The sequence below is a fragment of the Eumetopias jubatus genome, unplaced genomic scaffold (assembly GCF_037043125.1).
Source record: "Eumetopias jubatus isolate StellerSeaLion01/CBP00866 unplaced genomic scaffold, mEumJub1_p1.0 scaffold_12, whole genome shotgun sequence".
Classification (NCBI taxonomy): domain Eukaryota; kingdom Metazoa; phylum Chordata; class Mammalia; order Carnivora; family Otariidae; genus Eumetopias; species Eumetopias jubatus.
In genome coordinates, this window is record NW_028274818.1 from 70,777,869 (window position 1) to 70,797,283 (window position 19,415).

The following is a 19,415-nucleotide window of genomic DNA, read 5'->3' on the forward strand; positions in this document are numbered from 1 at the left end:
CTGTGCTTGGGTGGGGGCTGGGCGCCCAGGCTAAGGGCACTGGAGAGGGGAGAAGGAGCAGCAAGGACGGGACCTGAGCCGAGCCTGCTTCTGCCCACATGGGGAACTGTCTGGGCTGGCTATGCCTGACCCCCAGGGACCAGGTATGTGCAGGGGGCTGGGCAGGCTGGGGAGGGGCAGGCTGAGAGGGAGCTCAGCTGTCTTCCTGTATCCAAGGCTGAGAAAGAGTTCCATGATAAAATGTGGACTTGGAATCTCACAGCAGTGCCTAAGAGGACCTGGGGAACCTTGCCTGGGTCTTGTTCCTCTCTAGAACTCAGTTTCTTGATCTGCAAAATGGCCTGAGCACCCTTGGGTTTTTCCAGATAAAGCGTACTCAGAGGCACAACAGAGCATAACCGATTTTCTCTTGTCATTCTTGTCTTGTTGGGGGAAGGGGCACTCATGCTGGGGATGGCCAGATGCTAGGGGAGAAGGATGGAGGGAAGGGTGGGCTGGGGCAGAGGGGCATCACAGGGGTCAGCTCATGGGAACAGCTTCTGTGAGCACTGATCCCAAGCCAGAGGTCAGAGGCCAAAGTCCTGGATACATTTCATTTCTGCCTGGGATGAGCAGGGGCACAAGTGAGGGGCCCTGGCAAAGAGAGAGGTATGTGTGTGTGTGTGGGGGGGTTGTAATGTTTAATAGACATCCCCAGCACAGATAGGCACAAACGATCTCCTGGGGAGGCCCAGGGAGCCCCTGCCCTCCAGAATATAGGGGAGGGCTGCTGCCTTGTTACTTCCAAACTCCTCTTTTTGCCTCCTGGCCCGTCCTGGGATTCTGTTGGGCCAGGGCAGCTCCGGGTGCAGGAGAGATCCAGATACCGGGACCGCCGGGGAGGTGGGGAGTGGGGGTGGGGGGTGGGGGGGTGGAGGGTGTGTTCTCGAGGATGGTGGCCAGAGCTGTGTCCCTTGTTCTTACTCTCTGCCCCGGTGTGGGGTTCCTCCGCCTGAGGACCCTTTCTCCGAGGAGGACACCGCCTCGGTGTCACGCATACAGTAGGTGCTCAATAAATGTTCCTGGGCTAGGAAGCAAAGACTCTTGCGCCAGGGAGGCTGCCCAGAGTCGGGGCGAGACAGAGGTGGTCCCTAGGCCCTAAGGCCTCCCCCCCACCCCCCGGAATTGGCGGGGTGCCGAGGCCAGGCCACAGCCAGGACCAGCCGGGACTCGGGGCGGGGGCGGCCCCATGGAGGAGGCGGGGAAGGGGCGGGCGCGGGGGCGGTGCCAGAGCCCGAGTCCGAGCCCGAGCCCGAGGCGACGGGAGCCGAGCGGGAGCAGCCGAGGGCGCCGCCAGGTCCCCAGCGCCGCCGCTGCCGCCTGCGCGCCGCCCCCCGCGCCCCTGCCTGCCCGCTGCAGGCGTGAGCGCCGTGGCCGGCCAGTGGCCGTCCGGTGGGCAGCCGCCGCCATGGCCGCCCCGGAGCCGCTGCGGCCCCGCCTGTGCCGCCTGGTGCGCGGCGAGCAGGGCTACGGCTTCCACCTGCACGGCGAGAAGGGCCGCCGCGGGCAGTTCATCCGGCGCGTGGAGCCCGGCTCCCCCGCCGAGGCGGCCGCGCTGCGCGCCGGGGACCGGCTGGTCGAGGTCAACGGCGTCAACGTGGAGGGTGAGACGCACCACCAGGTGGGTGCCCGCGTCACGCCCGCCGCCCCGCTGGGCCCCCTCCCCGGGGAGCGCGGCCCTAACCCCGCGCTCGCGGGGGGCGCCAACGACCGCCGTTCCCGGCGCTGCGTGCGCCCAGGCCTCGGCGCCCGGCCCCGGGGGCCGGAGAGGGGTCGCACGAGGGCCTGCGTGGGCTCCCGCTACGAGGTGGTGGACGTGGCCACGGAGGCAGCGGCCGCCGGCCTCCTTCCTCGCCTCTCCCCCCCTCAGGAAGCTGGCGCCTGCACCGCGGAGGGGGCATCCTGGCAGGGAGGGGCCCGCACTGCGGCTCCTCGCCCTCGGCCCCAGCACTTTAGTCCTGTTCGGGCCTCAGTGTGCAAGGAGGCAGGCGTCAGTCACCTTGGGGGGTCTCCATGCTTTGCGGGCCCGGAGTGCTTGTCTATGAGTGTAAACACGTGCTTGTGTACACAGCTGGGTATGTGTGCACACGTCCCTCTGGGGGTCACGCCCCTGTGCCCACATCGGTCCTGGGGGTACCTGAGGGGTGTCCCAGTGAGGGCACACCTGTATGTGCCTGTGTCTGTGTGTGTGCATGTGCACGTGCTGCCCTGTGCGTGTGAATATACAGGTCTGCACCTCTAGGTGTGTGCGTCCAGGCCTGTGGGTCGGCCTGCCTTGCTACGTGTAGTCGTCTGTGTGTGTTGGCAGGTCAATGTACTAATGTGTGTCTTGGCTGATGGTGTCTGGGTCCCTCAGAGTCGCTGCTGGTGGCAGCATATGCCTCTCCTTGGAGGCTGCCTGGCCCTGCAGGGGCCGCTGCTGCAGCCCCCTGCCCCCTGCCGCTGGACATGAGGGCCAGAAGCAGGGCAGGGTCTGTTCTCGGCAGGTTCTGCTCCCTGGGGACTCTCTATCTCCTACTGGCTAGGGACTCAGCTGGCCAGAGTCCAGCCTCCCTCCACCCCTTCTGCTCAGGCTTCTCTGTGTCCTCCCCATCACCCGTGAGTCTGTGACCTGTCTTCATGACCAGCCCTGGGGCCTAGAGATTAGTATATTGGTTCCCGGCTGGGCCAGCAGCTGAACTCCAGCTTCTACCCCTGAGCCCCCTGTCTATCCGTCTGTCTGCCTACATTCTGTGTTCCACCCAGCGTGTCCCTGGACAAAGCTGTTTGCTGAAGGAGGGTGGGGTGCAGGCCAGAGGTCTGGGCTTGACAGACCACAGGGAGGGGTACCAGAGTGCCAGCTGGCTTTGGTTTAGCGGTCACTGCCACCCTCGCCCCAAGAGCACCTGCTTCTCCCAGGGCCTCGCATGCTGGTCTCGAAGTTTACACACGGGACCATGCTGGCCCAGGAGGGAGGAGGTGCTCTTCCAGCTCCTTGTTTGACACATGAGGAAACCGATGCTTGAGGATATTGGGCGTCTAGTCTGGGTCCCACAGTCAGGAAGTGGCAGGGTGCTGGGCTCCCCCTGTGGTTCTCACCAAGAGAGAGGAGAGGGCAGAGGAGGGCCTGGGGGAAGATGGGCCTGGTTCACACCCTCCTGTCCATTGACAGCTTCTGCCGAGCAGCTGTTGGGGGCCCTCTCTGCCCTCCCCCAAGACTTGGGATGGGAGTCTTGTCCTTCCTACCCCAATGCCCAGGGGGCACCGACTGCTCCTTCTCCCCGCAGGACACACACTGACATGCACGCTCCACGGTCCCCCACACGGTCTAGACACTTCACAGACACTTGCAAAGACACACGTGGCCCTCATGTTGCACTTGGTCCCACAGGTGGCCTCTGCGTGCCCGGTCTGAACCCTGCTTCCCAGGTTGTGTGTGGGTGTCCCAGCGGGTGCCTTGCCACAGGAACCAGGCCTTCCCATCTCTGCAGGTCCAGCAGGGACAGGTGGTCATGGTCTGGAGGCAAATGGAAGGCTCAGAGGCGGGGGTTTAGACATCCATGCTCCACTACTGAGAACAGCAATGGCCACAGACCCTCAGACAGGGACCTAGGGAGACCCCTTGCTCCCTCAACCGCAGACTGAGAGACCCTGAAACAGCTGGATGCACACCTGCACACAAATCTGTGCACACACGCTCACACCCTGAAAACCCCAAGCTCAGCCGTGCACCACCTTCCAGACAAATTGCCTCACCCAGCTTCCTGGCCCCTCCTGGACAAGACCCGGGGCCAAGGCCAGGCCCTGCAGTGACCCTGTAGCCCTGTGTCAGGAGTCCTGGGTAAAGAGGAAGGGAGCTGCCGGTGCCCTGGGGGTGGGAGGCGGAGCCGGCGGGCCTCTCGGTCCAGCCACCCACCCCTGGTAGGCCAGCTGCCTGCCCGTGATCCTGGGCCGGCCCCGGGTGGTGCCACTGTCCATGTGCTGCCCAGAGTGCCGACCGCTGACCTGCTCCCCACAACCTTCCCGGCCCAGGTGGTGCAGAGAATCAAGGCTGTGGAAGGGCAGACTCGGCTGCTGGTGGTGGACAAAGAGACGGACGAGGAGCTCCGCCGGCGGCAGCTGACCTGCACTGAGGAGATGGCTCAGCGAGGGCTTCCACCCACCCACGACCCCTGGGAGCCAAAGCTGGACTGGGCACGTGCCGGCAGCCTGGGCTCTGAGGCTGGCCAGAAGGTATGGCAGGCTCTGCACACCAGGGCCACCCCAGCTTCTCCCAGAACCACCATGTCTGCCTCTGGATGGCGGGCAGTCTCCCACTCCACTCACCTCCACAAAGCTCCGTCTCCATCTCTTCTGCCTCTCAGGGCCCCTGGTGACTAACCTCTTGGCTACTTGGGGCCACTCTTTCTGCTCTCAGTCTGTGTTCTAAGGCAGGTGGACTCAGGGGAGCGTGGCCCCGGTCCCTGGTCCCCCATCTCCAGCACTCTTCCCCAGGATGCCCATCAGAGCTCCCTGGCCTAGGAAAGGTCACTCTGAAAAGCCCGGCCTAGGGGCTGAGGGAACTGGGAAGGGTCTGCGGGGATGTCCTGGGATGGATTGTGCCTACCTCTGTGTTCATGTCAGGTGTCTGCCTGTCTAAGGAGCCTGCTTGTGCTGGGAAAGCCTTGAGAGGTAGGGGCTGGTCCTTCTCTGTGGGCAGTGCATGGTTGGGGGCAGCCGGGGACACTCTTAAGCTGGGTCCTCAGCTTGGGGTCTAGCGCGGTTGGGGCACTTTTCTCTTCCTTTGTCCGCTCCAGGCCAGAAGAGCTGGAATAAATATGTGCGTGTGCGTGTGTGCGTGCGTGCGTGTGTGTGTGCGTGCGTGCGTGTGCGTGTGCGTGTGTGTTGCTATTCTACCGACTTCTGGGTGGCAGGACTTGGGCGGGGGTTCCTACTTGGGGGAGGCCAAGAGGAAGAGCCTGCCCCTGCTTGTTCTACCCCATTTTTTTAAATTTTATTATTGTTTCTTTATTTGAGAGAGGGAGAGGGGGAGCGAGAGAAAGGGAGAGCGGGCACCTGGGTGGCTCAGTTGGTTAAGCGACTGCCTTCGGCTCAGGTCATGATCCTGGAGTCCCGGGATCGAGTCCCACATCGGGCTCCCTGCTCAGCAGGGAGTCTGCTTCTCCCTCTGCCCCTCTTCCCTCTCGTGCTCTCTATCTCTCATTCTCTCTCTCTCAAATAAATAAATAAAATCTTAAAAAAAAAAAAAAAAAGGGAGAGTAACAGGAGGGGCAGAGGGAGAGAATCCCCAAGCAGATGCCCCATGGAGTGTGGAGCCTGACTCTAGGCTCAACGCAGGGCTCGATCTCACGACCTGTGAGATTATGACCCATGAGATCATGACCCTGAGCCAAAACCACCCAGGCGCCCCGATTGTTCTATGCTCTTGAAGCCCCATGTTTCTCAAGCCCATTTTGCCTTTTTTTTTTTTTTAAAGATTTTATTTATTTATTTGACAGAGAACACAAACAGGGGCAGAGGGAGAGGGAAAAGCAGGGTCCCCGCTGAGCAGGGAGCCCCAAATGGGGCTCCGTCCCAGGACCTCAGGATCATGATCTGAGCCGAAAGCAGACACTCAAGGGACTGAGCCACCCAGGCACCTTTTTTCTTTCTTCTCTCTCTCTTTTTTTAAATCTCTTTAAAGGATTCAATCCCAGGGGTTTCCCCAGATCCCACTTTGAGAAAAACTGGCCTGGGGCACCTCGGTGGCTCAGTTGTTAAGTGTCTGCCTTCGGCTCAGGTCATGATCCCAGGGTCCTGGGATCGAGCCCCGCATCAGGCTCCCTGCTCCGCGGGAAGACTGCTTCTCTTTCTCCCACTCCCCCTGCTTGTGTTCCCTCTCTCACTGTCTCTCTCTGCCAAATAAATAAATAAAATCTTTAAACAAAACAAAACAAAACACTGGCCTAATGCCAGTGGAGGTGTGAGATGTGAAGTTTCTGGGTGTGCATGTCTCATGTGTGAGCTGGCCGTCTCTGGGCCTCGGGGGAAGGCGGGCATTTCAGGTGGGAAGCCAGCCTGGGCGCAGGCCTGGGTCTGAACCCTCAGGATGCTTTTTGTTCTCTGGGCTGGAGAGCCCCACGGGGGTGGTCAGGGCCCGAGTTGGGGGCATCCGGGTCAGCTGTGGGGTTTCAGGGAGGTCCGGGGACGATGTGCCGGCTGGGCTGGCTCCCAGAGCACCGCTCCTTCACAGGCGTCTTACCTCCCGGAGGAAGCGCCCCTCCCCCCCCCAGGCGTTTGTCCATTGATTTAGACACAAACGCTGAGTTCACCTTCCTGTGGAAAAATCCGCCCTCGGGGCTTATCTGGAGGGTGGGGTGCTGAGGCACCTTGTCCTTGGGTGGGACCTTCCCTCTCTGCTATTTCAGGCTCTGGGAGTCGCAGGAAGCCTTTGGAGGGGGCTTCCTCTGGGCGTATTTTTAGAGGAACAAAGTGGGGCCTGACTGGCAGGGGCTCTGTGGTAGGGGCCGGCCTGGGGACCGGGACTCCAGGAGGTCAGGGGAGGCCCAGGGGACAGGGCGACCCCCTCCCTCCCAGCCAGGGACCCAGTGTCTAACTGGCTGAGCTCAGAGGGTCTGATGGAAGAGCCAGGCCTCGGCTGACCTCCCCAGGACTGACTGGCAGTCAGGGTGGCTGGGAGGGTGGTGCTTGCCTGCGGCAGGCAGGACGACTAGCTGGGATGGATGTGGTTTGCTCCAGTGCAGGAAGGCAGCCCCTGGGGGCCCCGTGGAAGTAAGAGCCAAGCTGGGGGTCAGGGCCCCGCGAGTCACTCCTGTCCTCTCAGCTCCGTTTCCTCTGTCCCAGCTGGGCTGTGGGAGGTGGGGCGGAGAGGACACCGATGGGGCGGCCCCTCCCATTGGGGTGCTGTGGGGTCCTAGTCAGTGGTGACTCAGCCCCCGGCCAGAGCAGGCTGGGGAGGCTGCAGCTGCAGTCCAGCTGATCCTGACAGTGACGAGAGGGACAGCCCCCAAACAGACGGGGCAGCCTGCGGTACCAGGGCCGTGGAGGTGGGGACAGAGCCTGGGCCCCCACTGTCCATTCTAGAGGCCCTTGGGGTCCGAGCGTGGGCGAGCGAGGGAGGGAGAGTCCTGCAGGGGGTGACCGCCTGGTATGGGGGCCTCATACCTACGGGAAAGCTCTGGGAGCCTCAGCAGGACTGTCTTCTGCTCCGGCGCCGGGGACCCCTCCCTTGCCTCCCTGTCTCCCCAGCCCTGGGTCCTGGGAGCAGGGCAGGGCCTCCCAGCAGCTTCCTTCCTTCCTTTCTTGGGACTGAAACCTAGCCAGTACGGGGTGCCTAGCTGGGGCCTGAGCAGGGGAGGGGGACCCAGACACCACCCTGCTCCCCAAAGTGACTCAGCCCCCCTGTCCCCACCCATCCCTGGGGAGCCGGGGCCGCCGTGGGAGGTGGATAAATGGGGTGGTGGCCTGGGCTGGCCGGAGACTTCAGGCCACTCCAGCTGGACGCTCGGTGCCTGCCACTTCTCTCCTGCCTCCCATGGCCCGCTCTGGGGATGGCACACCACCGGCCCCAGCCCCAGGAGCCCCTCCGCAGAGACCATCCTGGGGACCTGTGCAGGTCAGGCTGGGTGGGGGCAGGGTGGGCAACGAGGACCCCAGCAGCCAGCTTAGCCCATGTCCCCCAGGGTCAGGAGAGGGGATTTGGGACACCCTGGTGACCCTGGTGCGAGCAGGCTGCACCCTGAGCAACAATGGGGGCCTTTCTCTGCCAAGGCTGGTGAGTCATCATCTGGGGGGGGCACAGCCTGGCCCCCGGGGTACCCCCATGCCAGCTTCTTTGTCTGGTCACGGGCTGCGCTGTGAGACCAGGGCTTGTCCGGCTCCGGGCTGCCCGGCTGGGAGCCCGTGGGAGCCTGAGGGCCTGGCTGGGAGGTGGCAGGAAGTGCTCAGAGCCAGGGCCCGGAGCGAGGAATGTGAGCAATGCGCTGGGCCTGCTTGCGCCCCCTCCTGACCCACTGCGTCTCTGGGCCTCTCCACGCAGCCTCTCAACCTGAGGGTCTGGTGCCGGGGGTGGGGCTCCTTGGACGCTGGCTGATCTGGCTGATCGGCAGGAGAGCAATTCAGGCAAGACTTGCAGAGAAGCCTCTTGGCTGGTGTGGTGAGCGGTGGCCTTGCTGGGTTGAGGCAGGGAGATGGCCAGGATGGTCCCAAACCCAGATGTGACTTCTGCCTGGCCTCATGGCCCCGGATACTCCCCCAGTCCTGCTTCCTGTTTGAGGGCCTTGAGAGACCTGCCAGGGAGGTCACTGTGCAGGGCGTGAGAAGAGGCTGCAGGGCTCAGCACCAGGGGGCTGTCCTCTCGAACGCATGTGTCACCGTGTAGCGTGTTGTAAGTGTATGTTTGCATGTCTGGTCTCTGTGGCCACGTGCCTCTCACATCTGGGCCCATGTCCACCTGCCAGGTGTGCTTGGTCCCGACTCTGGCTCTGCTCCTGGCCTGCCAGCCTTGGGGTCTGGGCTCCGGCCGCCTGGATCTGAGAGGCACCTCTGCGGTGCGGGGGCATTCAAAGCCTGTGCCTCCAGGTGTGTCTGGGAGAGGGGCTGAGTCTGTACGGGGGCGCCCTGGAGCACTCGGGGGTCTCACACCTGTCAGTTCAGCTCATGTTGCCCAGCCGAACCCCTGGGGGGGTCAAGGAGCAGCTGCCCTGTCCCTTGAGTTCCTGGGGTTATGGGGCGAGGTGGTGGCCTGCAGTGGGGATCCCGAGGGCATGTCTGGGCGGGCTTTGGGGGTCCGGAAAGGGGTCCCAGAGGAGGGGTGCAGGCTGGGCAGGAAGAGGGTGTTCTGGACAAGGGAGAGGCCCGGAGCCAGGGCAGGGCACCCGCGCTGTGAGAAAAGATGCTCTTGGGTCCACAGCCAGGCCAACTGGCAGGCCAGAGTACTCACGGTCAGATCTGAGGAATGAGCTCAGAGACCTGGCGGCTGGGAGTGGTCAGGGGGTGGCCTGAGCTGCGGGGGGTAGGTGCCTGAGGCCTGGAGAGCTTCCCTGGGGGTAAGGGTAGGTGGAGGGTCAGGGAGGGGCCCAGGGAACACCCCCCCACCCGGCACCTGCTCACCCGCACGCGCACTCGAGTCCTGAGCGGCCCCGGAAACCTGAGCGGCTGCCTGCCCAGGCACTCCGGCCACCCGCCATGTTTAATTGAGCACCCTCAGCCGCTAGCCACCTACACTGTGGTCGCGGCCCCAGGCCGTGGCTGGGTGGGGGGGCGTCCTGGGGCCTGGCCCTTGCCCTCACTGCCCCCTAACCCACAGCCCTACTGCAGGATGCCCGAGGTAAAGCGAGGCGAGGCCCTGGGTTGTCGATGCGGGGGGCAGGGGGGTGCGCTCGGGGCATCGTGGGCCTTCTGTGTTCTCGCGGGGAGGGTGGGAGGGCAGGTCCACCCTTGGCCTTCTCACTCGCTTCGGCTCGGCCCCTGCGCCCTGTCCCTGGGCCCTATGGGGGTGGGGGTGGCTCCAGCTTGCTCTGGAATGTAAAAGCAAACACATCACTCTGCCACCAGCCCTATGGACGCCACAGGGAGAAGGGGAGAAAAAACAAACGTCAGCCTCTCGCTCGGGGAGGGAGGGGGGAGGGGGTTCCTGGCAGCGCACCCCCCTAGGGATAGCAGTCCAGGACAGTTGTCTCACCTGGCTGCTCCTAGGTCCCTGGCCTGGGCTCAGCGCTGCCCTTGAGCAGATCCTGTTAACACCCCTGTAAAGCCCCTGGTCCCATTTGAAGTTGTTTTGGGTTTGGAAACTGAGGCTTTGCTCAAGATCCTGCTGCTGGAGCTCAGTCACAGGCACCCTACCAGGGCCCCCAGGCATGGGTACAGAGGGTTTGTCCTGAGACCTGGGGCTGCCGGGCGGGGCGTGATGTTGAGCGTGCGGTTCGGGTTCCTCTAGCCCACCTCCACTGCAGCTGCATTCCGGGGGCCGGAGGCCTTGGCGGGCTGGGTCAGCGGCCTTGGTGGGGGATGATGGTGGGAGATCAGCGCTGAGCCTGGTGTCATGTGCCTGTAGGATGTTGGTGGGCCCCTGAGGGAGCTACGCCCTCGGCTGTGCCACCTCCGAAAGGGTCCCCAAGGCTACGGGTTCAACCTGCACAGTGACAAGTCCCGGCCGGGACAGTATATCCGCTCCGTGGACCCAGGCTCACCTGCTGCTCACTCTGGCCTCCGCGCCCAGGACAGACTCATCGAGGTACCTGTCATGGAGGCTTTGGGGTGCTAGGTGTCCCTCAAGTGTGTGTCTGGGCCTCTGCCCCCAACCTGAGTGTGTGTCTGGGCCCATGTTCCCCCCCGTGTGTGTCTAGGCCTGTGTCCCCCCAAGTGTGTGGGCCCATGTCCCCCGCAAGTGTGTCTGGGTCCATGTCCCCCCCACCCCGAGTGTATGTCTGGGCCCACGTACCCCCCTGAGTGTGTATCTGGGCCTGTGTCCCCCCCACCCCCAGTGTTGTCTGGGCCCGTGTCCCCCCTACCCCCAGTGTGTGTCTGGGCAGGGAGGTCCTTGCTGGGAAGAGGAGAGATGCTGGGAACTTGAGCTGGCATTCCTCTTGCTGCCATGGCTGGTGACAACATTGATGAATATTTGATGCCACACCTGGCTGGGTGGCTCAGGGGGCCTGCAGGGGCCTGACTTCCGGCAGTGCTGACCCCATACTGCTGGTGGCAGGTGAACGGGCAGAATGTCGAGGGGCTGCGCCACGCAGAGGTGGTTGCCAGCATCAAGGCAAGGGAGGATGAGGCCCGGCTGCTGGTGGTGGACCCTGAGACGGACGAGTACTTCAAGCGGCTACGGGTCACACCCACTGAGGAGCATGTGGAAGGTGGGCTGCTGCCTGGGGGCCTGGGGATGGGGTGGAGCATAGGGTGCTGGGCAGCCACTGACATCCTGTTCCCACAGGCCCACTGCCATCACCAGTCACCAATGGGACCAGCCCTGCCCAGGTAAGAGGGTGGGAATGGACCGGGTGGGCCCAGGAGACCATAGGGGCACCTCTAGGGATCCCCAGGCCTGGCCTCAAGATCTCCTTGTGTTGGTGTGACCGTGAGACCCAATCTGGCCCAACCACTTCTAGCTCTCATGCTCCCTGTGGGTCCTGTCCTGGGTCAGCCACACCCCTGCCCCATGCGGCTGTTGGCCTTGCGGGTGCCTCTGCCCAGTGCTGGCTGGCGATCTGGAGTCTCACTCCGCCGTCACTCCTTGGGAAGCTGGCCCTGGCTTCACCCCAGGGGATGCTCGTGTGGCTGATTCCTGTTGTGAGCCGGCCAGGGCTGGCTCCCCAGCCCTCCACAGCACCTGCCCACTTGCTGCCGGTTGTCCGGCATCCTGCCCAGGCTGGGCCTGGAGTACAGTAGAGGCTTGGAGCCTCCTGCCAAATGGAAGACTAGATGCAGCTCTGATGTGCGTGTGGGCACACGTCTGCGTGTGCGCCCGTGGCTCCCGGGCAGGGTCCCTGAAGCCACACCTTGCCCTTGGTTTCCCAGGTCAACGGTGGCTCAGCGTGCTCGTCGCGAAGTGATCTGCCTGGCTTAGACAAGGACACTGAGGTAGCAAGTGCCTGCCCACCCCACTGCTGTGCTCACACGGGGGTCAGAGGCTTTGGGGGTGGGCCTCTGTACAGCCTGGGCAGTGGGGTCACCACCTCTAGGATGCCCTCTGGGGCCCGCTGCCCCAGCCCCACCAGGAGGCCTGTGGGGATATGAGCTGCCCGGGAGGGGTCACCCGACGAGGGGCTTGGGTCCGGGACTCACTCTGGCCACCTGCCTGCTCTGCCTGCCCCCCCCATCCAGGACAGCAGCACCTGGAAGCGGGACCCCTTTCAGGAGAGCGGCCTCCACCTGAGCCCCACGGCGGCCGAAGCCAAGGAGAAGGCGAGAGCCACCCGGGTCAATAAGCGGGCACCACAGATGGACTGGAACCGGAAACGCGAGATCTTCAGCAACTTCTGAGCCCCTCCCTGCCTGTTTGCACGGCCCGCAGGCCTCGCCCCACAGGCCCAGCCCAGAGTTCCCCAAGCCTCAGTGGACTGGAGGGGGTGCCTCCTCACCCCCAGAAGCCGTGCTGGTCCCACCACCACCCAGGAACCAATGTGCTTCCCAGTGAGCCCCGTCCTGCCCCCCTACCTGCTGGGTGCTGGATAGGGGAGAGGGGGCCCCCCCGAGATAGAAGAGAGGGACAGAGAGAGGCAGTGGTGACCGTGGGCCCGGCCCTTTTGCTGCTCTGCCCGGGCCTGCTGACTTAAAGGAATTTGTGTTTTTGCTTTTCTTCCAAAAACAAAAAAAGAGAGAGCTCCAGTTCCACACATGTTTCCACTTAATACCAGAGTCCCGCCCCCGCCCCTGCCCCCGCAGGACGCCTCTCTAAGTAATTGCAATAAAACAAACCTTTCTCTGCAAACCATTTCCTCCCCACCCCTCAGCAGCAGCCATCCCGAGTGGGCGCCCCTGGGCACTTCCAGGGACAGAGGAAAACGTAGGGGGGCCAGACTGTGGTTGTGGGGGCTTCAGTGTGACGCTGGGGAGGCCAGCTGTGGCTGTAGGAGCTGCCCCTCCGCCCCCTCCCTGCTGGGGGCGGAGGTCACCAGGCCAGGCCCCCATGTCCCTGCTCAGCTGTGGTCTGGGGCACGGGGCTTGGGCTCCAGGGGCCCAAGGATGGAGGCCCTGTGTCCCTGAAGAGGGTGGTCTCTGGACAGGCCTCTTGTCCCTGCGCCACAGCCGCGAGGCAGGGGGAGCGTGGCTGTGCGAGAGCCTGCCTGTCCCCAGGAGACCCCACCCACTCTCCCTTTCCTGCTGGCTCCGGCCCCAACTGACATTGCTGTCTGCCCCGTAAGCCATAGCGCATGCGCGCTCTCCTAATAAACAGGCCTTCCTCAGACCCGTGGCCGCCTGTCCTTCCTGAGACCTCACTTGTGGGTGGGGGGCTGTGGTCTGGGCAGGAAGGCAGCAGCTAGGGAGCCCCACTCTCAGCTGCTAGAAGCAGAGGCCCATTCTCAAGCCTCTCCCACTCCATCCACCCGGCAGTCAAGCCTGACCCCTCTCCGCTTCTGCTGTCTCCTCCTCCCCAGCCCCCTGGAGACCCCCAAAACTTGGAGCCCTGCTCCCTCCTTCATTGGCACACCCTGGGGCCCTCGCTAGCTTCTCCCTTCCCCTGCCCTCCATGCCTTCTGGATCCTTGATGCCCCTGCCCTCACACAGCGCCCCCCCCACTCCAGCAGGTACACATGGGTCAGGTCTATGTCCTGTGGCGCCCGGCCTGGGCCTACTGGTGTTACTCTGCAGGCCAGGTGGCTCTGTAAACATGGGGTGGGGCCTCCTGGCAGAGAGCTCTCAGGGTGCCAAAGTTCAGCGGACGGGTGTAGATCTGTATCCCCAGCCAGCTGCCCAGGTGGGAGGAGGCCCAGGTCTCCAGCGGGCTTCCCACCATCCATCTCTTCTGTCCCAGGCTCCTGCACACCCGTCACCCCCCACCCCCGCCCAGTCCACAGCCGAGATTTTCACGTCCCCATCTCAGCCTCCCAGGTAGCCCCTTCAGACACACCGCTCACACACGTGCTTCCCGGCTTGCCCCCACGCCCCAGGGGTAAGACGTCGCCAGACCCCCACTGCAAACAACTCCCGAGCTTTATTATAAATGGGCCGTGGCTCCCCAGCAAAGGCATGTGTAGGCCAACGCACGGTGGCCGGGCCGAGGCTTCACGGCCCGCAGAGGCTGCGTGCGGCCGGGCACAGGCTTCGGTTGAGGCAGGCCTGGCATTGCGGGTGGACGGGCAGACACGTCTGCTGGCCGAAGCCCACCAACAGTCCGTTGATCTCACTCCACAGCTCCCTGTGAAGGTGAGAGGTCAGCAGGGGAGGGAGACCAAGGGCAGCCCCCCCCCAGCCCCCACCCTGCCGCACCGGGGCAGCCAGGCTTCCAGCGCCGCACGAGTCTTCTCCGGGGACTTGGTCGCTGTCTTGGTCCACCCGAGTCTGTTGGCGATTCTGTGCACGTGCGTGTCCACCGCTGTGGGAGACAGGACCGGCTCATCACAGGGCGTGCTGGCTGGACCCAGGCCCTGCCCACAGCCCCAAGCCTGGAGCCTGAGTCTCCCCTGCTCCCATCCCCGGGGCTTCCACGGAGGGCAGGTCAGCGGCTTGAGCGAGAGGGTAGGGCCTGCTAGCTGGGGTGCAGGCAGCGGTGTCTCCTGGCCCAGGAACTGGCTGTGAGTGCCAGGCCGGGTACTCACGGCTGGGCCCAGCAGGCCAGTGGGAGGTCACGGCCCCCAGTGCCCGCACCTACCACGGCATGGCCAGGGACAGAGCAGGGCGTGGGGCCAGGCCAGCTGCAGCTGTCCTCTCCGTGGGCCGCGGTCCTGGCTCCCCTGGGCCGGCCACCCCAAGGCTCGGCCTGGGCACCTGCTCTCCTTGCAAGCTGTAGCTCCTGCCTCCTCTCGGCTTTGCAAAAGAGAACCTGCGCCCTACACCTGTTCCCTTCCCCTGCTACTAATGGTCTGGAAAAAGCCTCAGGCCCTCCCCAGATGCTGATGGAGGGCACCCTATGGGCACAGGGAGCACATGCAGGTGCAGGGGTCATGCTAGTGGGTCACCACGGCTCCGCTTCCTCTCCTGTACCACAGAAATGATCATACTGCCTATCCCCCAGAGGTGACCAAACCCTTGGTCCTCCCCCAGAGGCCCAGCCTAGGGCCACTGCACACCATGCGAGCCTCCTGCAGGCAGGTCCTCTGCATGCTTTCCCAGCTTGGTGGCCAAAGCTCCAAGTGGCTGAGCGTATTGCCTCGTGGTCGCCCAGCTGGGACGGCAGAGCTGGGATTGGCTGCTGTAGCCCACAGCTCTGGCTTTCTAATTGAGAGGCTGCTTCCCGGCGAAGCCCCTGAGAGGCAGGGCCCACAGACATCCAGAAAGGGTGACATTCCGACTCTCCCTCCTAGCATGTCTCCTGCTCCAAAAGGCCTGCTCCCTGCGCTGTGGGCCCATCCGCCACAGATGTGCCAGACCCCTCCTGTGACTCGGGACTCAGGCAGCAAAGACAGCAGCCCAGATAAGCTCAAGCATCTGCTGAGAGGCTGTCCGCTGCAGGACCAGGGGCGGCGGCCCTAGCCCCTGCCTGGCCCATCGCTGGTCTCTGGGGCTGCTGGGCTCTAGCCTAGCGGCCCTTCAGCCCAAGCGCAGTGCTAAGAAGGGTCCCCACCCCAGGGAGCAGGCTTTGGGAGCTGGGAAGCGCTAGGGAGATTTCTGCCCCGCTCCCCGCCCCCTGCAGAAGTTCCGGAGGAGCACCAGGGTAGGGGCATACAGAGAGGCTGTGGGTCAGGCCCCAGTCTCGGGGGTTTCTCAGAAGCCCCAACTGTCTGGGCAAAGACCTGAAGAAGCAGCTGCAGCCTAACCCAGGGTCTTACTTCACGGACACCACCAATGTCAGGAAATGGATTCCAGGAGGGGCTCTCCCCAGCGCCTCCTCCCCTGGCATCCCCCTGCCTTTACCGTGCCTCCCCCATGGGCCCATTCTTGAGCCTTCCTCTACTGGCCCCCTCCCCCACCTAATGCCGGTGTTGTTCCTTCTGCCCGGATGGCACTTTCTCCTCCCAGCCTGGTCAGCCCCCCTCACTCTTCAGCTCTTGGCTGAGTTATCACCTCCTTCTAGGAGGCCTCCCCACATGCCCCAGACCGGGCCAGCTCTGACAGTGCCATGCACGCCCCCCAGGAGTGTTTCTACCTCACAGGTAAGGAGTTATGTGCTCAACCTCTTTCTTCGTGCCTAGCACAGACCTTGAATCCATCCCCAGGGCCTCTCACAGAGCCCAGTGCAGGGTAGGTGTTCAGCAAACTGGAACTCCTTCCATTAGTACCCACCTGTAGGTGGGGCAGGCCTAGCTCAATGTGGGAAACATCTTTCTGACACTTTGGGCTAAATTGTGGGTGAGGGGACTTGAGCTGGGGTCACAGACTACAGGACGTGGCCAGCCCTGCCCTCCCTGTGTATGCCACTCACCGATGCCAGACACAGTGCCCCAGGCCACTGCCATGGCCAAGTGTGCCATCTTGGGCCCAACGCCCGGCAGTGCCACCAGTTCTGCCACAGAAGCTGGGATGTCCCCGCCATAGCGCTGCTGCAGGATGGCACTGGTCTGCTTGATGTACTTGACCTTGCTCTGAAAGACGGAGGGGGGTGGTCAGCCCTGGAGGTGGAGGGTGTAGCCCTACTTGGGAGGATGAGTCCTGAGGGAGACCCACAGGTGTCCAGAGCTGCCTGTCACCTGCCCTAGACACACTCAGAGGCACCTGTTTGTCCCTGTCCCCCCAAGTGGTGGGAATGAGCCACGGGCAGCAGGGAGACTGAGGGAGGCCCAATGCAGGCCTGGACCAGTGACGTATGTGGGGTCTAGCTCAGGTCCCCTCCCCCAGAGGCCAGGTAAGTTAGGCAGGGCCAGCCATGCCAGGAGCTGGGCTCAGCAGCACCTGGACCTTCAGGAAGGAAGCCTGGAGTCTGGGGCTCCCCCGCCAGCCGCCAGGCCAGCTGGGTGGCTCCCATTCTGGGCCTGAGTAGAGAGGACTATTTAAAACCCATTTGACAAACTGCAGCCCACGCCAATGCCAAGGGGAAGCAGCCCCACCCGCCCGGCTGCCTTCAACAGAGCCGCCCACTCGCCACCCAGTGCTCTAGGGCCTGTTGGGGCTCCAGAGGGAAGGGGGTGACGCACTCCAGGGAGGCTTGGAGTAAACAAAGGGAAAGGCGGGTGGGCAGCCTCAGGGAGGAAGGGAAGCGCCAGTCAGCTGGGTGGGGAGGTGGAGGAAGGAAGGGGTGGGCTGCAAACAGGAAAGGCCAAGGAGGGAGGGCCCATAGCCCTGGCCCCATTTGCTGGTCAGACGGGCAGGGGGCTCTACTGCGAACTCACATCCAGGTCCCTTTGGCCTCAGATGCCCCACCCAGCCTCCTGTACCCCCACAGCCTCTCCTTGGCCTCCTGACGTCTTTCCCAGGCCTGTGGGCTCACCCTCCAGAAGCCTACGGGGTAGATGAGCGTGCCCAGCGTGCTGTCATCTGTCTGCAGGATGCTGTCCACGGTCAGGCCCCGAGCGCGCAGCCGCTGCATGGCACCTGCTGTTACCTGGTCTTTGGTTTGGCTGGAGAGCATCAGTGACAGCAGCACCTGGTACCTCCGCACCTGTTTGCATGGTGACAGGGACCAGGGTAGTGGCAGGTCCTGGGTGCTCACTGTGGGCCGGGCCCCCGCCAAACCCTTTACCACCTCCATCTGTTACCCTGGCCAACGTGTGGGACATCAGCCTCCCACCCACTCTGGCCAACGGACTGTGTGAGGGGTCCGGCCTGGGCCTCTTTTGTTTTCACATATGTAACATGGGGACAATAACAGTGCCTGCCTCACAAAGATTAATGGAAGGCTTAAATAAACAATCACAACACTTACAATCACACCTGGTGCTCGACAGCCAATGCCTGCTACTGTGATTCCTGTTGCCTTGTGGATTATCCTGCCCATCTCACACACAAGCAAACGGAAGCCCCGAGAAGTTCGTGCACCCGGGTCACTGGTAGTGGAGTTGGGATTAGAATCAAGCTGGTCTAAGAACCAGGCTCCAAGGCAGTGAGGTGTAAGGAACTTTTTCTCTCTCAATAAATATTACAAACTCCCCTGGTAGGTCAGGACTGTGCTGGTGGAAGACAGAGCACGAAGCCCCAAGCCACAGGCAGTCCTGACCCGCCGAGTGGCCGCCGTGAAGCAGGTGATGCTGCCCTGTGCTCTGAGACCCAGGTGCTGTCCCCTCGAGGTGCCACCTGCCGGTGAGGGTGCCAGTCAAGAGCTGCCAGGGTCAGGCTGTGCCCTGACAGAGGAAGGAAGTTTCTTGTCCAGAAGGCAGTCACCAGGCAGATGGGGTGCCTACCTTTGGGGGTGCACTGGGGTCATAGCAGTGCTCAGCCCCCAGCTGGTCCACAGGCGCGTCCTTCCCACTCCTCATGGTACGGATGTTCACCAGCTGCTGCTGCCAGTCCCGGGGCTCCCAGCCTGGTGCCTCCGGGGGTTTGGCGCCTTCTCCTTTCTCATGATCTGAGGCTTCGTAGGTGACACTCAGTTTCTGTGTCTTCCGCTGACGCTTTGTGGGGCTGTGGCTTTTCTTTCCTTCTGCAAAGAAGTGCCATTCAGCAGGGGCCTCAGGTGAGGGTGGGCGTGGGTGTTGTCCCGCCTGCTACCACCCATCATCATTCATTCAACGACCATCCATCATCTACCGCAGCTGGGGCTGCTCTGGCCTCTGCAGCATGTGCTCTGGGGGCAGGTCAGCTTTCCCCATGCCACTGCCCTCCTGACCAAGTTTGCGTTATTACAGGACAACTCTACCCACAGCCTCCACCATGGTGCCCCTCCAATCTCATTTCCACATGGGCCCAGAGAGACATTCCTAAGGCCCAAATCAGACTGTGTCATTTCTGTTTAAAACTGCTCTTTGCTTTTTCTTATACTCATGGCAAACTTCAAACTCCATCCCAGCATCAAGGGTCCTGCCTACCTAGCTGGTATTGTTACCTACTTACTCCCCTTGCCCCCATTTCCTCCTGCCATGCCTCTGTCATAGTGGATCTCCTTGTCTGGACTACCCCTACGTTCGCTGGGTGCCTAGGAGAATCCCTCTCTGGCTGCCCTGTTGCAGGGGCCCTGTGGGTCTCCCTCACCTCCCCCCTCCGCCAGTCCTGTACACACTAGGTCCTTAACGCCCGCAGAATAAACAGAACGAAGACAACGCCCTTTCCCGTTTCCTCTCAGAGGCACCCTCCAGCAGGGGAAGAGGACTTCTGGCTGGGCGTGTCCTCGGCACCTGGTCTCTCTGAGAGAGAAGCAGCCAGGAGGACAAGGCTGGTGTGCCCACAGAAAGCCTGGCCCAAGTGGAGTATCCCCGGACAGGCTACCGGGACGCGGAGAACTTTCTTGTTCAGGACGAGGGTGGGGGAGGTGCGAGGGCCGGAACTCAGTCCCTATGGACCCCTGCCCCTGCGTCCTGGGAACAGGGAGCAGGGTGGGAGAGCCCCACGTGGGGGCGACTCGGAATCCCTGCCCCCGGCCCCTTGCAGGCTTCTTCCCTCCTCTCTCTCTCCATGCCCCGGTCCGGGCGCCGGGCTACCTGCAGCCGCCTCTCCCCTCCGGAACGGCGCGGCCTCCTCCCCACCCCCCCGCGGCCCGGCCCCCGGGCCCTGGCTCCGGCTTCGGGTCACCATCCTGACGCTCGCCATGCTCATGCCAGAGTCCTGCGCACTACAGATCCCGGCGGCCCCCGCGGCCCCGTCATGTGACTCGACTTTCCGCCGAGAGCGTTCCGCCGAGAGCGGCCGGGAACTACCACTCCCAGCAA

The 19,415-nt window shown here is 63.2% G+C and overlaps 2 protein-coding genes across 3 annotated transcripts; one reads left to right on the forward strand and one right to left on the reverse strand.

Annotated features, from left to right (window-relative positions):
• The first annotated feature begins 1,411 nt into the window (after positions 1-1,411).
• NHERF2 (NHERF family PDZ scaffold protein 2) lies at positions 1,412-12,928 on the forward strand. Of its 2 annotated transcripts, none has more exons than XM_028111990.2 (7): positions 1,412-1,660; positions 4,051-4,251; positions 10,073-10,252; positions 10,724-10,877; positions 10,955-10,998; positions 11,539-11,604; positions 11,845-12,928. In XM_028111990.2, the coding sequence occupies exons 1-7, from the start codon at positions 1,448-1,450 to the stop codon at positions 12,001-12,003; spliced, it is 1,017 nt and encodes a 338-aa protein (XP_027967791.1). In that variant the 5' UTR covers positions 1,412-1,447; the 3' UTR covers positions 12,004-12,928. The 2 variants fall into 2 exon arrangements, with proteins under 2 accessions (XP_027967791.1, XP_027967792.1); XM_028111991.2 differs by having other exon boundaries at positions 1,413-1,660; positions 11,539-11,601.
• Positions 12,929-13,656: 728 nt separating this feature from the next.
• On the reverse strand, positions 13,657-19,320 carry NTHL1 (nth like DNA glycosylase 1). Its single transcript, XM_028111465.1, has 6 exons — positions 19,188-19,320; positions 17,955-18,193; positions 17,045-17,215; positions 16,043-16,202; positions 13,951-14,056; positions 13,657-13,879 (listed from the first exon to the last, which is right to left on the reverse strand). Exons 1-6 carry the CDS (start codon positions 19,300-19,302, stop codon positions 13,747-13,749), a joined length of 924 nt encoding a protein of 307 aa, XP_027967266.1. The 5' UTR covers positions 19,303-19,320; the 3' UTR covers positions 13,657-13,746.
• Between the last annotated feature and the right edge of the window lie 95 nt (positions 19,321-19,415).